Here is a 17648-nt window from a genome sequence, read left to right as displayed (position 1 = left end):
CCAGGCAATTTATAAACTTGATCGCCACTATAAAAAGCATCTATTATCTCACATTTCTTTTAGACTAACATTTAGTTTTCAACAGCAGAGATTTGTATAAACCTTGCTGTCTGTCTCTCCAACATTTGCAACATTGTTTCAATATTCAAATTCTCCAGCTGTCCCATAGTAATGAACGGTGTCGGGATGAGACAGACAGGTAGGCAGCTTTTCTCAGCCAGTTGAAATTATGAATCAGCATAATTTTTATGGATACAAAGAACTATCAATAGAAAACAGGTCAAACGAAACGAAGTGCAGCTAGTTTGAAGTCTTTCCAGCTTCAGTTTGAAGTGATCGTGTTAGCTGTGTGTTGGCTAGCTCCTCTGAACAACAGTGTCCTGACGAGAGAGCACATTTTCTATGCCAGGTGAAATCGCACATCATTAGCTCATTGTTATGGATGTATCCAAATAAATGTCACTAAAAAACAGCTTAAACAAATGCAGCTACTTCGTTATTATTCCGGCAGCACTGTTTGACGTTACTGTAAATTAGCCGTAGTTGGCTAGCTAGCAAGCAAGGGATAAGAACGTTGCCAGCCAATATGGCAATGGAACATTTAGAACGAACAACCTGGGTTGCGTCCATAGATACTGAACAAAAAGACTGAACGACTGGGTCGCGTCTCCGGCAACCAAACCGATAGAACGAATGACCAGCCGGCTTGGGTAGCAACCCTAGATTTGAGTCGGGACTATATCTTGTGGAAGGATTAAATAGTATTAATAAATTCATCAAAATAACGTTTTTAATGAAAATGTCAATCATTATTTGAATATGTTGGTAACCCGTTGTATAAAAGTGATAATGCCCTCGAAGCTGGTGTTTGGAGGATGTTGCAAAGGTTTGCAACACCCGTGCCAATATATCCCCCAAACACGGGCTTCTCTGGCATGATCACTTAATTATGCATTCTCCACACTCTTGTCCGCACAAGAACGTACTCAAGAGAACGTTGTTGGAGAATGCACTCGGAGCATGACAGTGTGGAGCACGGTAGTATGCATATTGAGAAACACCCATTGTTTAGCATCCAGCTCCTACTAAGCACTAACACAATTTGGCATGTAGGCTACCGCTACGCCCTATCTTAATTTTATAACTCCTGCTAACAGCTTACAAATGTTTGCATAACTCTAGCTAACAACTAATAATCCCCTGCTATGTGCTAACTGATCATTTTAGCATAGAAGTAGCAAAAATTTGGCATCGGAAGAGCCCAGCGATTTGCCACAGTATTGCAGTCAAACTGTGTTTTGGCCCACAGAAAGCATATCATTCTTCATATAATTTACATTTCATGTCTTGATTTCAGTCATTAGAAAAACAAATCCTGAAATAGCCTAGATGTAGCCTAATTTTTATAATTTGTCAATAGACCTATAGTTACAAACGTACAGTTATACGTCTAATTAGACCTACTTATTCAATTAACATTTCACAGTTATGTAAATTGAAATCTGGGCATCGCAATGCAGAATCAATGTGCAAAGAGAGAAACTAAATGTCTAAAATTGGCTCACAGTGCAAAACGTGGTCTGGAGTGACACTTGGTGGTAACAACTGGAAGTGTAAGTGGACAATCAAGCCACTTACTGAAACCATTCACGAGGGAACAACAAGGTCATGTTCGTTAGGCACCAAACGTAAGAAATCAAGGAGGGACTACCTGGAGTTGACCAATAAGAAAAGCTTATTTTATTTTTCTGTTGCTAAATGTTTTCAGTTGCGTGCCCTAATAAACACAATCCTGGTACTGACGATGGATTGAGAGACGGGAAGGGAGGGCGAGGAAATGATGACTACAGCAGGATTTCAGCAAATTATGACTACATCAGGATTTCTCAATACTCTGCATCTCAAGGCCTGTTTGAAACACAGTCACCTTCACAGCTGTGTTTTTTATTCACTGAAATGAAAGAGTTAAATTCCAATCGAAATACTTTCTTTACCTCACAAGGAAAGATTATTTCGGGCATAATTAAAATATTATCTAGGCCTGCTGCCTGGCTTGGCTAGATGTGGCAAAATGTAACCAATATGTTCATAGAAAAAAAAGTATTTAACGTATTTTAACGCATCGTTAAACCAACATTTTACAAGACAAGGCGCATTTTCTTTTTTTATATCACAGGGAATTTACTGAAATGGTTAACAAGTAGTGACTTGATTTGTGTGTGTTCATGTCTCGGCATCCTCAAATTGTTGTATCCTCAAATTGTTGTGAAACATGAAGGAATTAAGAAACCGTCATATTCTGTGTCTGGAGGGGTTTGAAACAGGCTTCAGGTACGAGGTGATGACAAGCAAACAAATGTACACATACCGAGCACATAGTCACACACGATGAACAAGTAGGCATACAATACAAAATAGCCTGTAGATAGAAGACATACGTACACCGTTCATACAAACGTTTACTACATTGTGATGTAGAGATGACATTCTCATGCAAGTGAAAGTTGCATTCCACTTAAATTAGACTCTTGACAGGGTATAGATCAAGTGTGACATAGCAGCTCACAGACAGAATGATGGCTGAGGCAAATGGGCTATGTCAAACGTTCACACCATATACGAACAGACACAAACAAATAACCAAATCAATTTAGATAAGATCAGGGAAATAATCATACACGCACACTATCTGCAGCCTTAAATGATTGGTTTCTGTTAATAAAAGCGGAATTTTCCTAAATATACGCCCGTATATGGACTTTCTCATATGCTACCCCGGGAGTGGCTTGGAATGCGAGCGATTTGGTCATTTTACGTCACTTTACCTGGTCAGGACACGTATAACCAAGGAGTGCCTTCCTGTCGAAGAGACGTCGTGCTCAATGCGCTGACAGGGGATCATTTTGCTTTCCCTCTGGGGGCCAACTAGTGTTCTAGGGGCAGACTCTGGATCAGCATTCCAGTCTATTGTCTACACCAGACTGGGTGTGGCGCAAGCCGGAAGTGGGTTGAAAAGGAAAGAGAAGGGGAACCGAGCCGGCATAATGATTTGGAGACAGGGGAGGGAGAAACTGGACCGCAAATCCCTTGTCGAGGCAATTTTTTATTTGTTTGTTTGAATTAGATTTAATTAGAACCGCGCGCAATTGAAAGAAATCCCCCCCATTTTCCAAAGCGGAAGTCAATGAATTAGGGTTGCTTACTTGCCACGTCTGTAGAAAAAAAAATCATCTTTGCTGCTTCCTGGCTAATTTAACAGCAAGATAACTATCTAAACCATCTAACACAGGTTTAGGCTACTTAAAAAAAAAAAAAACTTATTTAGGTTAGACCTGTGTCAATTTTAAGTGCGTTATTGAGTGTCACTGCTCTTTGGAGGAAGAACGCATATTTCCACGCCACTAGCCAACTACAATCAACGTTTGCCCATCTTGGCGGGGCGTTGCTGCTTTTTACCTTTCAGGACAACTCGAGCAGAAGTCGAAGTTCTAAGAAACGTTTTAGAGAAGACAAACAACTAACTAGGCCTAGCATACGCTCACAAACACAAGACAATGTCTGGAAACAACAGCATCGACGCGGTTAAGCGAAAGATCAAAGTTTTACAGCAACAGGCAGATGAAGCCGAAGAAAGAGCAGAAATTCTTCAGAGGCAGGTCGAGGTGGACAAAACATCAAGAGAACAGGTAAAAATGATATTCAGGAATCAACATTCGTTAAGCATTTCGACAAGATGTGCACGTCGATAGGCCTACATTGTTTCGATCTACGACGTGCGTTGATAGTGCACTTTAAAAAGAAACAATGTAGCCTACCACTGGGACTGGCTCGTGATTCATGCATTTACACCTCCGCCCTACATAGGAGCCTATTGACATGGGACTCGCCACTTCAATATAGGTACGACCGGAAGTTACTTTTCGTAGCAGGTTAGGACGGACAGTGGTTCCCAACATTTTTCGGTTACTGTACCCACCCAGCCAGGGATGGGGGAAAACAATTACTAAATGCTGAACAAAGATGAATGTATAAAAATAAACTATAAACTACTTGTATTTTGTAATGTATTTAAACAAAATGCACGCATTTTGCATTTTAAAATACAAAAATACATTTGCAAATAGTCTCCGTGACGGGTACAAAAACGTGACTGTGATATGCTGTTTAGCTACGTTGAGAAAGTCCCCTGGATAAGCATGTCTGCTAAATGACCAAAATGTATAATTAGAATAATGCTTTGCAGTTGTTCACTTTTACATATACATTTTATATTTAGTTCCTTTTTTTACATTTTAGTAATTCAGCAGACTCTCTTATCCAGAGCGACACAGTTAGTGCATTCATCTTAAGATAGCTAGGTGGGACAACCACATATTACAGGCATAAAAATAAATTTTTCCTCAATAACGTTGCTATCAGTAGAGTCAACTAGAAGGGTGGGGGGGTGAAGTAATTTTATCACACCATAGTGCTATCAGACTTCTGATACCAATGCAGGTTGAAAAGGGGGACACAATGTGAACCGCTATAAAAAAAAATGGTATAGAAAAGTATTTTGAAATTACTAATTACTGTATTTTGAAAATACAAAATATATTGCAGTGTAGTTCAGCCCAGTGTAATTGAAATTACAAAATACTCAGATGTAATTAAAATACATATTTTAAATACATGCAACAGAAATACTGCACATATCTGACTCTACCACCAACATAATTTTGCTCTGCCCTGCGTACCCCTGAAGTATCTCCCCATGTGCATTTTACCAGTAGGCCTATGGGCTTATCACTAGGTTAGGAGAGCATTTTCGCTAACCTTAACCTAATTCTCCTAACCTGCTACGAAAAAGTCATTTCCAGTCGTATCTGTATCGAAGTGGCGTGTTTTTAGGGAATCTCCTATTGACATTGACACCTATCAAATGGGTTGTGTATGATTGAATAGTGTTACGAAGGAATTGTCTCCGTGAGAAAATACGCACAACCAAAAGACTGAAATTGAAGTCATTGTGGGAGTTCGGTGAAGCTAGACTGGGGTGCACACCGGGCTTATATTGATGCGAAAGCGATGAAGTGAAAAGAGGAGTGCCCTGCTCAAATTTAACTGTAAATGCTTAAAGTAACTGTCCAGTGTTTGCAGATTTCTATGAAATATGACCTATAATTAATTACAATATGAGTGAAATAAAGCAGCTTTTCTGTGTTGGAATGGTGTGGGCATATACCGGTTGTTCAAAAATATTGTGAGTAGACTGCTGATTGGCCAGCTCATGATGACATCAACCTCTGTGTCTGAGGAAATAGAAAGCATTTTTTTAAAACAGTATTTTTGTGATACAAGTTTGAGGTAGGGTTTTTGAAGGTTTTTTTTTCTCCAATTTATGCTTTGGCCACATGAGTATAGGATGAGTCAACAACATTATTTGGGTGTGAGTTAACGGAATATTAACTTTTAAAAGTGAGATTTTCACTGGACAGGTACTTTAAGCCAAAGATACTGGGGGGAATTGATTAATGCCCAGGGTGAACCGGGCTAGTGTTGATTGTTTTGGAATCCGGCTGCCTCCTGGACATGAGCCAAGTCCCGTTTTGGCTGATGGCAAAGTCTGCTCAAAACAAAAGTGAAGTCATTAAGCACTTGTAGTAATGAGTAGGATTCTGTGTTTTCACATGCAAAAGTGATTGCTTTTGATAAAAACGCTTTACCTGCCTCCCCAATGAAAACTAGTTTGAAAATTCTAACATTTATTTTATGGAAAAGAGATGTATGTTTCTGGAGGATGCACCATGCTGCCTTGTTGACATCACCATTACTGTTTTATTTTCGAAGAGCGCTCATCCTTCCACGCTTTCGCCCGATGACGTGATGGGCCATTGCCCGATTCATCCTGGGCTAGCGTAATAGAACTCCCTCACTGACAGCTGTAGAAGCAATGGATTGTGGTCATTGTAGTTCATTATCATGTTTTTTTTGCTTTACTAATATAAAGAATGGTCAGTTGAAAACTACACCTTCCTACAATGTCCCACAGTTCATGCTTGATAAAGAAACGGTGTATGAGCTCACAAAGTAAACAAACTAAATTGAATAAAAATAATTGAACTGATGTCGGTCAATTAGTTATTTAAAAAAACAAAAATTAAACGGAATTTCAGCTAATCTCTCAGCACTATTTCAACTGATTGCAATGAACGTTCTTCTGTACCATTGAGAAGGAAATTGTGACGCCATGCATTCCACCACCTCGCATTACACAGAAAGCATGGTAGGCGTGCAGCTATAGAGTAGAGGGATGCCTTTAGCTTGACATGGCTAGTCGGTGCAAGATTCGGTAATTTAGCCACTGTAGGCTACTTCTTCGTTTCACGTGTGTCAATGTTTCCGTCTCTCCCCTCTTTCTCTCGTTTGTCCATCTATGGCCATCTCTCTTTTCTCCTGTCATCTGCCTTTTCTCCTGTGTCTGTATACCTGGGTACACTGGCACATTTTTATAGCCAGTCTAGAGACCTCTATTCAATGAAGGTTAACCATGAAAACTAACAAGCAATTGGTAGGATAACATTTATGCAGATTGTCTTTTCCCCCACAATATATTTTCATTGGAGAATACAAAGTGACAGATATTGTATGGTTGCAATGTTGTGCTACACTGAACATGACCCATGTACTGGATGGATGCGTGTGTTGAGAAAATCAAGGTGAATTAATGAATGGCCATCTGACTGGAACATTGTCTAGCCTCACATTGGTGGACGAGGTGTGATGTGATTCATTGTTAAGTGCTTTGAGCACTAGAAAAATCACTATATAACTCCTATATATCATGGCATATACAGTACATAATTGTTTGTACGTTCTAAGCAGGGTTGGGGTCAATTCCATTTCAATTTGGGAAGTGTACTGACATTTACCCTAACTCCTTCTCTCTCCACCCCCCCCAATACAGGCTGAGGCTGAGGTTGCTTCCTTGAACCGGCGTATCCAGCTGGTTGAGGAGGAGTTGGACAGGGCCCAGGAGCGACTGGCCACTGCTCTGCAGAAACTGGAGGAGGCCGAGAAGGCTGCGGACGAAAGTGAGAGGTCAGTGGGACACACCCACAGTGCACATTTATCAAAAATGGAAAAGCGGCCCACACACTGTAATGCTCCAAACACCACTGTTTAAAGAGATACTTCCCCAGAATCAGATTAACTTGTGGAGACCATTTTATGTCTGTCCAGTATGAAGGAAGTTAGAGGTAGTTTCACAAGCCAATGCTAACTAGCGTTAGCACAATGACTGGAAGTCTATGGGTATCTGCTAGCATTCTACAACATGCATTTAATCTTGCCCACATTAAGCACAACCAGGGCTTTCTGTAAGGCAACAAAGTCCAATTGTAGCTCTAACATAGCCTGGTCAACTGTTGGCAATGGCTTACATAAGTGTTGTCTGCATACACTTACATACACTTGTACATGTGTGAAATAGGACAAATATAAGCACCCACCAAATTTCATTGATGAAACATTCAATATCTAGTTTTCTGTTCCCAAAACTATAACCTGTTACGAACAGAGTGCACTAAGTAAAAAAAACACACACACACATTATAACCAGCGCAAGGGCGAATTGAGTTATCACACACGTGCACTTCAGACTAGGCGTTCCCTAACGGAAATATGAGAATATATGCTAAAACGCGCCAATAGGATCTCACTAGCTCTTGCTCTTCCCACCTTCTTGCTTGTTCTGCCCACTGTGCTTCATTTGCTCTCATTGTAAATGACGCCGACGATAAATCTTAGGTTAGTTACCAGTATCTTTGACAATTGTGTGTGTTTGGTCTCACTATCTCTGCACATGAGTCATTATTGGCCCAGCCAATAATGTTAATAGATTGGATGTGTGTGTTTTCTTTGACGAACTGTTGAGTTTCTCCCTCCATTGTCCCTCCCAAACTGTGTGAAATGTAGTGTCACATGCTGCTGACAGTGTGCAATATTAAGAGTGTGTGTTTAGTTTGACAAATATCCAAAGTCTAATATCGAGTATTGGCGTATTACCACAAAATGGTAGGCTGTCACGATAGGATACGTATGTGAGTTGGAATACCACATGAATCCCTACATGATACAGGGTCGTCCAGGGTAGGGGAGGGAATGGCCGGCAGGGATGTAGCTCAGTTGATAGAGCATGGCGTTTGCAACGGCAGGGTTGTGGGTTCGATTCCCACGGGGGGCCAGTATAAAAAAAAAAAAAATGTATTCACTAACTGTAAGTCGCTCTGGATAAGAGCGTCTGCTAAATGACTAAAATGTAAAAATGTAATACAATACGTCTAACGTGTGTGTGTGTGTGTGTTTGTTCCAGGGGCATGAAGGTGATTGAGAACCGGGCCCTGAAGGATGAGGAGAAGATGGAGCTACAGGAGATCCAGCTGAAAGAGGCCAAGCACATTGCTGAGGAGGCTGACCGCAAGTACGAGGAGGTGAGGATATCACACACCCACACAGCAGAGTTCTCCTCAGAATGAACAGAATTGCGTGCTGTGCCTGAACTAGCCTTGAATAGTGGAGCAACATTTCTGAGGAAAGGTAATGTTAGGTAATACAATACGCGTGTGAAAATTGGTACGATCATGTACACACACACACAAAATGCGGCTTCAGTACTACTTCATATGCACACACATGGACACAATGAGGAAAAGTCCTCAACATCGAGACACAGAAGTGGATGAGGTCATCATCACATACTTTTCCTCTCACGCAAGGCTGTAAGCTCACTAGTACAGTTTTGGCCTATATATCCACAATTTATATCCACAATGTGCGTCTCTCCCCACACATACACACTTCACCTGTACACCATCTGCGCCAATCTTGCGAGCAATTGTTTCCATATGCAACTGGCAGTAAATAATCCTATGTGTGTCTACAGGTGGCTCGTAAACTGCTGATCATCGAGGGGGATCACGAGCGCACAGAGGAGAGGGCAGAGCTTGCTGAGGCGTGAGTGGCCACATGATTGAACGCACAATAGTAACACACACGTTAACGTACCACCAGTGTAGTTCTGCGTATACAACACCTGTTCCACACGGCCAAAGATTATTCTGTCAAATGATTTAGTTATACTGACGTTTTCCCTCTAAGCAATGTACACACACCTACTACACAGAATACTGTGTAACATTTAACATGTACAGCATTGTAGCGCTGTTGTCCTAAACATACTGTTGTCACACAACTACTATTTGGTGCCGATCAGTCCAGCGGTTCTGGAGAAGACATTTAAAGTAGTCAACATTATTACAAATTGTCCAAAATACATAAAGGTTAGTGCATGACCTATTTGATGTTGAGTTCTGATGTCCTTAGCATGGTAAGGAGTACAGACGTAGCAAATCATATACTGATCTGGCCAATTTGTCCTATTGGTGGCGCTGTGGGGCCATAGCTTGAACCACGCCATGGCTGCTTGAAGCTATTTAAATAAAAATACTGCTTAGTTTGCACTTTTGGGACTACTCCATTGGTTCCATTGTATCAGACCAACAAAATCAAGCGCAGCTCAAGTTTTTAAAAGCATTTGATCCGGTTCTGCATTATCTCGGTCCCACTACCGGTATCATCCCAAACCAGCCCCATCCTCATGTTCCCACGGCGATGAGAATAAACTAGTGTTTGCATAACAATGGTTCTGTATCCTAATGAAAAAATACCCTCCTCCCTCTGTACGTCTCTGTGCATGTTTCTGGGGGTCCGACCTAAATACCACGCATGACCCCCCCCACCCTCCATACACCCCCGCTCCGCATGTTTATGCGTGAATCCGCCCCTTCCCTGCACTAACAGCAAAGCCAGGGCCCTGGAGGAGGAGTTGAGAGGTTTCGACCAATCGCTGAAGTCCCTGCAGGCCTCTGAAGACCAGGTAGAGTGTGCGTTTGTATGTGTCTGTGGCGTGAATATGTATGTGTGTGGTGCAAATGCCTATACTTCAGTGTGTGTATGCTAAAAAGGAGGGTGTAGGGTGTCCACCCACTCAGCCCAGAGTGGGTGAGAACACACTTTGGTGATCAAACTTCAATTCCTAATGTTATAAATTACATTTTTCCAAGACATTTGAATATTCATGTTCTGAATCGTTTAGTGGGGTCTTTCTCTAACATAACATTAACGTTATATCCAAAAGTCAGATTTCTTAACCTAATACATCTGATAATAAGCACCGAGCTCTGTTTACATAGCGTGCAGGTTTCTCATAACTTTTGAGGATTCTACATTTTGTGGTTGATGTCTTCAAAGTTGTTTCCGTAGGTCACAAAAAGCTAAACTAGCATGAATGAGCTGAATTAAATGTAAACAATCTTTGAAAATAAAAATCTTGGTATATACTCAGTGCTCCGTTGACATTTCACAGAGATATGCTTGTTTTTGTGAGAAATCTTCAAAAAAGAACAGGAATTTTGAATTAATATGAAAAGCGTGTACTAAAATATGTCATGTCTCACTCTATATCCATCTTACCTCTATTGTTTTATATCCTGCGGATTCAAGAAGGGTGACGAGCTCAACGGGAAAGTGAGCCTGTCAGGTAGTTAGTAGCCTTAATTATTGCACAGAATCCAGCATAGCTGATGCAATGCTATTTTCCTTAATTTCTTTTTTCCTCTGGCCTCCATTTATTTAGTCACCCTAATTCTGGCCATCCTACAAGGGTAAAAACTCAAATAACTTATGATAGACATGAGATTTGGACCATTGGTTTTCTTAGAGGATTATCTACACAATTAACATGAATTTACCCATTGGTCGAAAGATGTTTTGATTGGACACCCTACTGTGTATGTGTGTTTGGTGAATATGCCTATACTTCAGGGTGTGTAAGAGATGAATAAGTGTATGGGAGTGTGTTCATGCTCAACTGACTAGATGTGCTTTAGTGTAATCTACCATTGGTAGAACATCAGGCTTGAGATTTATGGATAGTGTAGGAACCATTTATAGTTAAAGATCTCATTATGTGGACAGGGAAAGTATTTTCTGTGTGTGAGTGAGGAGGAGAAAGACGTAATCAGACTTGTGGCCTCAAGACAAACGGGTGGTCCTCTTTGGATGACTCCAGGACCTGCCGACTCCATCCTCTCCTTCTCTTTCCGTATCTTGTCAGTATCTGCCTCGAGTCTCTGCTTGCCTCCCTTTCCCTTCCCTACTCCTTTCTCAACCTGTGTTTGCATGAATTCCAGTGTGCATTGTTAAGGAAGTGACATCCTACTGCTCTAAAGTCGATGGGAGAGTTCATGGTCATGTTTAGTAGGATTGAAACTGGGTGAAATGGGAGAGGCTATCTTGACTCATCCAGTAAGAAACACTTTAGTTTTTTGTTGCAAAACGTTTTGCTATGGTGTGCCCTACTGAACACAACTCAGAATTGACTAATGAGAACTCGAGCATGCACTACCCTTATAAGGACATCTCCAGCCTAAAGCATGCCATTCTAATGACCATGAACATTACTCGTATAGCTTGTCTTTCATTAGGGATGTTGCTTAAACTGATTTCCTGTTGTGACATGTGGGCTCACTTTAACACAGAGATATGGTAGTGTCAAGGATCTGTAACCGCCGCGGTCTGTGGTTAGCCTCATGCCTTTTCTCTGCCGTTTCTCAGTCATAAGGCACTCATTCTTCGTGTTCCCTAACTATCTCTTCCACGCTCCCAACTCTATTTCAGTCATCTCTCACCATCAATTATCTTAAACCGTATTGCCAATGTTTTCACACTGCTGCTCTTTCCTTCCTCTTTTCACTGCTCCACCCTCCTCGCCATCTCTCCTTCTCCTTCTCTTGAAACGAAAACTCAATGGCGACCTCCCCTCAAATCCAGTAAATGTGCTGAACTGGAGGAGGAGCTGAAAAACGTCACCAATAACCTTAAGTCCCTGGAGGCCCAGGCAGAGAAGGTAGTGTGTCTGTGTATGTGTGTGTTGGTATTTTACCTGGTTGTGTGAACCTCAGATTAAACCAGCATGTTGCCTGTGTGTGGGCATGTTCTTTTGTGACTGTATACATCTGAGGAAGCGATTTAGTAAGTACTGTGTTGACAAATGTCTTTGCACGTGGTGCAGTTGATATATACTGTACCTGTTTATCTGTGTGAGCAGCATGTGTATTTGAGTGCAGCTGCTGTATTCACCCTACACCAAAAGTTCTGTATTGACTCTGCCTTGAACATTGGCAGTGTGTACTCCCTGTAAAGATACCTCAGGCAGTTACCCTTGGGTTAATTGGTCTGTGTAGTTAATTGCCCTTTGGCATTTAGCCCCATTCCAGTCTTGAATACCTACCTCTCCAAGACACCCATTCTTGTCATCAGTGCCCTTTACAGCCTATGTTTATAATTTCTAGAAAGGTCACACTTGCATGAGGCATTGAGTTAATTTAATCTCCATATTTCTGATTGGACCAAAGGCCTGCATGGACAAACACCCCCATACTAAGTTCAGGGTTTGGTCTAGTCTAATTTAACATATAGATAAAACAATGTTACTCTTACGTTGAAGAGGCAATGGGGCCATAATGAATTGTTCCTTTGCACCCCTTTTGTAATCGTTATCCTCCAATGACCCAGCAGTGGAATACAAATTAACACTTCTTCCAGGTCTGTGTTCATTAGGCACCAAACAGAAGAAAATACTAAAACAGGAGAGACTACCGGGACTCATTTTCTGTTGCAAAACATTTTGAAGTTTTCCATTGTGTGACCTAATGAACACAATCCAGGTTTATGATCGTTCCCTCTACATTCCTGCATATGCAAGTCCAGATGTGCTCAGAGCAGATGCTCAGTAAACATCCCTACAAGTAAAGTTGTTTCAGTGGAATAATGGTTAGATAAGTGGTCCATCTTTTATGGACTGTAGTGTTCTGGTATTTCTCTTATGTTTTACCAGTGACTGATTTAGACCTGGGAAACCAGTGGCCTGTCCTATGGGGGAAAATATTTGGAACTTTGGCAATAGAAATGTTTGGCATAGGAATGCTTCAAATTACTGTATCGTGGATTTTTTTGCCTTATCCAGTTTTTTTTACACAATGTCCCGAACGTATCACTACACGATATTCATCAGGTGTTTTTTTTCTTCTAGCCAATCAGTGATGATTGGGCAATCGAGACATTGCAGTCCAACCGTGAATTGCAACCCAGAATTGCTATCTCAGCAAGCAAGTCACACATGCACTGTTCATTTCATAGGGGTTGTCCTTGATATTAATCTAACTATTGAACTAATTTGGCATGCATTATAATGGCATGTTGAGAGTCCTTCTATTTCAGCATCGATGAACTGGTCTTTGACATGAGATTGATGAGGTGATGTCAGTTACTTTGTTTTTGTGTGTGTGTGCTCTGCTTTAAACTGACAATCCTCTTTTCTATTACAGTACTCCCAGAAGGAGGACAAGTATGAGGAAGAGATCAAGATCCTGACCGACAAGCTCAAAGAGGTAAGTGGATAACCTGTAGAGCAGGGATTATCACTAGATTCACATGCGGGCCAGTATTATTATTATTATTATTATTATTATTCTAATTATTCTAATTATTATGACTTATTATTGAATGGTCAGCGGGCCGGAACATAATTACAAATAATTAGTATACTGAAAATTGACCGCAAGAAGCCCAAACAGATATAATACTTGACTAAAATAATATCAAACCTTGCTTACATTTGTATACGATCACATACTGTATCTCTCTCTATACGTGGGAATACTTTGGAACAGATTACAAAAATAAAAATCACTTGGCACTGATTTGCTGGTGTTTTTACAGTCTTATGTCCAACATTAAAATACAATCTTGGCACGCGGGTCGCCAGTTGGGGAACACTGACGTAGAGAATGGGAAAAAGCCTCTTTAATTCGGTATAATTATATAAGATATAATTGCAGATTGTTGACACTTTCACAAGCGAAATTCAGGGAAGGCCATCTAAGTTCATGCTTTGTCGGTCTATGACGTCTGTATTGACATGTCCCTGAAATGTCCCCTTGTAGTATCTAGTGTGGCGTCTCGGGGCGATATAAAATAAAAATCATAATGTTCGACGTTTCCTCAAAGAGATTTGTTGGATAGTAATTAATGGCTCGGAGGTGTTTTTTTTGTTTTCGATCTGTTATTTGTCTGGATGTCTCTTGTTGTTTTTCTTTGTTGATTTGTTTGTAGTTTGTCTTGCTCATTGCATTTGTGTGGTCTAGTCACCTTTTTGTTTATTCATAAAGTGATGTTAGTTTGGTTCAATTCCATTTGTAGCCTCTCCAAGTTAACATATTTATTAGTCTGTCGTCTAGTATCTTCATTGATTGATTGAATGCTTTGTTTTGACTCTTCTTAGGCTGAGACTCGTGCTGAGTTTGCTGAGAGGTCTGTGGCCAAGCTGGAAAAGACCATCGATGATCTGGAAGGTAGGATCCAGCTGCTTTGCCTTAAAAATCCCAATGCACTGTCTACAGGAAAGGTCCTGTTCTAGCTTAATCGCACTATTATTTTAGCATACATCATCACTTTCCCTTTGGCTGCTATTTAATTCCCTCACTCTCTCCTTTTCTTTCTTTATACACATCTTCCTATTTATTTATTTATTTATCCCTTCACTCTTTGACCTCTCTGAACAGATGAGCTATATGCACAGAAACTGAAGTACAAGGCCATTAGCGAGGAGTTGGACCACGCCCTCAATGACATGACCTCCATGTAAATACAGACTCGCTGTGTGTGTGGTTGGCGTGCAGGGACTGGGGGGGTTTGACTGAGCAAATCTAACATTCCCCTAACAATGCACGGAAGTCAGGTGGCCAGGAAAAACACCTGGCTCTATAACACGTCACCTAACATCCATGTCATTTGTTCACATTTTTAAAGAGCTGGCAGACCGTGACAAACTACATCATGCAAAAAGCAAAGCTTGAGTCATGCAACAACATATGTCAACCAACACTGTATTTATACTCAAATAGATGTTTGTGATCTAATAACACCTAATAACAGTGTGATATGAGTTGTGTGACATTAAAAGGTGGTTCATGAAGTCTAATGGCCGAATAACTGAATGCTTGCAATTTTGCCTATCAACAATCCACTAAATGTCCACAAGAAAAGAGTCTGTGATACCCAATGGCTACTAATCGTCACAATGTAATGATTCTCAGAATCTGTAGTCACAGTTTCTCAACCCCTCTGTGTTTTCAGATAAATGTCGGGAAGCTCACTTGCTCAGTCCCCTGTTGTGGTTTCAAGAATTCTGTCTCAGTCCTCCTGAACATCCATCTCGGTTGTGCGGTTCTCGCTCTCCCTCCCCCCTCCCTTCTGTCAATCTTCACTCATTCCTTACGTGGTTGTTAAATCTGTTCCCTTTTGTACTTTTTTCACTATTGTCCTGTTTCTTTTGCCCCACTTTCTCTCTCCATTACTCTGTTTGTGCCCATCATCTATCCCTCCCTCCATCCCCTCACCTCTTTCCCTCTCCTTTTGGGCAACAGTCATTGTTGTTTCTTTGGGTCACTGTATGCACTGTGCTCAAGCCTGTACTCTTTGTATCACCTTTCTTTTCTCTATCTTGCCTTGTCCCTTGTTTCACCCTGTTCTCTACTTTGTCTACACTCTGTACATGTGATTCTCTATAAACGTTGAACAAAGGGAGGAGGAAAAACCTGTGTCTCCTTTTTATTCTCTTTTGGCCTGTGCTAGCTAGGGTAGCGTCAAAGTGACAACGAACACAATGGTTTCTGGTGCTCTTACCATGTGCACATTGTTTTTCCACAAATAGTCTTGGTAGACATTGTACATTTTATTTCATTTTAATGAGCAGAGGTGTTGGCACCTCCACGTTGGGGTTTAGCATCATGCTAGGCTAGCACTAAAATTAAGAACATGTTTTTTAAGGGCGACGCAGAAGATTTCATTAAACATGTGCCATTGGTATTTGTCATTTACTCTCATCTAGAGTCACTCGCAACAAGTTCATTCAAACAAGAGATCAAGTAATGGATAGGTTTTGTTTATACGCAACTAGGATGTCACAATGGTGCACTTCAGAAATTGACAATACAGAAAACTAAATAGCAGTGCAGCTAATATGAGATATGAACGTGATTAAAAAAGAAACTCATGAATCAAGTCATTTCAATGTGAATATCTACCCCTTTTAGTGTCTGTTTTATGGCCTAACTAATGTTGGGTTTGGGCTTTTATCTGTGGTGTTCTGTGTTGCATCTTATCTCCTGTAGTTGCTCGTCCTGCCTTGTCCTTGCTCCGGGTCACTGATCCCTCGTAGGTAGCAGCCAGCTGGAGAAATTGTTTGAACGTTGATGCAACGGTTGCATCTCTAGGGTTTGGCAGGCCACTGAGTACATTGTGTAGTCAGAACTTTGGATGTTCTTTAGGGCCCTCTGGACTCTCTAAGTCCTGGTTCAGTTTTTCGGTGAGATTGAAATGCCACAAGGCAACAGCATACTCCACCACAGGACATATGAATGTCACAATTCAATAAATGCTTTATTGCAGGGTTCCTCAACTGAATTTGGCCCGCGGCTGGTTTTTATTTGGCCCCCCAAGTTTTCTGTGCAGCATTTTTAAATGTTTTATTGTTGGACATAAGACTGTAAAAACACCAGGAAATCAGCTCCAAGTGATTTTTAATTTTGGAAATCTGTTCCAAAGTATTCCCACGCATAATAGAGATGTGATTGTATACAAAAAAATTTATAATAATTAAATGGATTTATATAGCACATTTCTACCAACTGAGGTACTCAAAGCGCTTTACATAGTAAGGGGAAATGTGTAGCACCCACCTCAGTGTTGCATGGCGACCATTTTTTTGCCAGAACGCTCAGCACACATCAGCTATCAGGTGGAGAGGTGAGGAGTGATGCCAATTAGGAATGAGTGGGATGATTAGGTGGTCATGATGGAATGTGGCCAGGTTAGAAATTTAGCCATGACACCGGGTTGAACACCCCTACTCTTACAATGTGTATGGGTGGTCCTCTGTAGCTCAGCTGGTAGAGCACGGCGCTTGTAACGCCAAGGTAGTGGGTTCGATCCCCGGGACCACCCATACACAAAAAAAAATTTATGCACGCATGACTGTAAGTCGCTTTGGATAAAAGCATCTGCTAAATGGCATATTATTATATATTATTATTACAATGAGCACCATGGGATTTTGAATGACCAGTCGTTTTAACGTCCCATCCGAAAGACTGGCCTGCGTAGGGTGCAATGTTCCCAAATGTAATCAAGATTTGAAATGATTGTTTTAGTCCCATATTATATCTGTTTAGGCTTTTTGCAGTCTAAATATATTTTTGTTATTAGGTTCTGGCCCCCCGAACATCCACTCAAGAAAAAATTGGCCCGTGGCTGAATCTAGTTGATGATCCCTGCTTTATTGGCATGAATGGGTGATTGCCAGTGTTGTCAAAGCAAAATCAGTCGCTTGTCGTGCTAGCTAATTACCATAAAATAATCGCATTTCGTCAAATATTGTCCGTTTTTGGATTAAAACAAAATTCACTAGAACATGTTTGCTAACCAACCCAATTCGTTTAAATGTAAGTACACTTTTAAAGCCTCTGATGATAAAAATATCAAACTTT

General features: G+C 40.9%; 1 protein-coding gene across 6 annotated transcripts in view; it reads left to right on the top strand.

Moving 5' to 3' along the window:
- Positions 1-17648, top strand: part of LOC311111838 (uncharacterized protein) — a gene marked incomplete at its 5' end in the record, with an annotated part of 37592 nt that overhangs the window by 7365 nt on the left and 12579 nt on the right. For 2 of the 6 annotated variants that reach the window (XR_014610797.1, XM_084154740.1), the window contains 7 exons: positions 2862-3686; positions 6947-7080; positions 8354-8471; positions 8924-8994; positions 9841-9916; positions 13428-13490; positions 14384-14453. Coding sequence is in view for 5 of the 6 variants with exons in the window: in XM_084154740.1 (XP_084010866.1) it covers positions 3555-3686; positions 6947-7080; positions 8354-8471; positions 8924-8994; positions 9841-9916; positions 13428-13490; positions 14384-14453 (664 nt within the window). Of the gene's footprint in view, positions 1-2861; positions 3687-6946; positions 7081-8353; positions 8472-8923; positions 8995-9840; positions 9917-11871; positions 11948-13427; positions 13491-14383; positions 14454-14663; positions 14762-17648 lie in introns of those variants that run through there. The other 4 variants (XM_084154736.1, XM_084154739.1, XM_084154738.1 and 1 more) reach the window with 4 other exon arrangements.

This window comes from Coregonus lavaretus (assembly GCF_964263955.1).
Source record: "Coregonus lavaretus genome assembly, chromosome: 3".
NCBI classification, from domain to species: domain Eukaryota; kingdom Metazoa; phylum Chordata; class Actinopteri; order Salmoniformes; family Salmonidae; genus Coregonus; species Coregonus lavaretus.
Note: the sequence above shows the minus strand (reverse complement) of the source record. Positions and strands in the feature narration are given on the sequence as shown.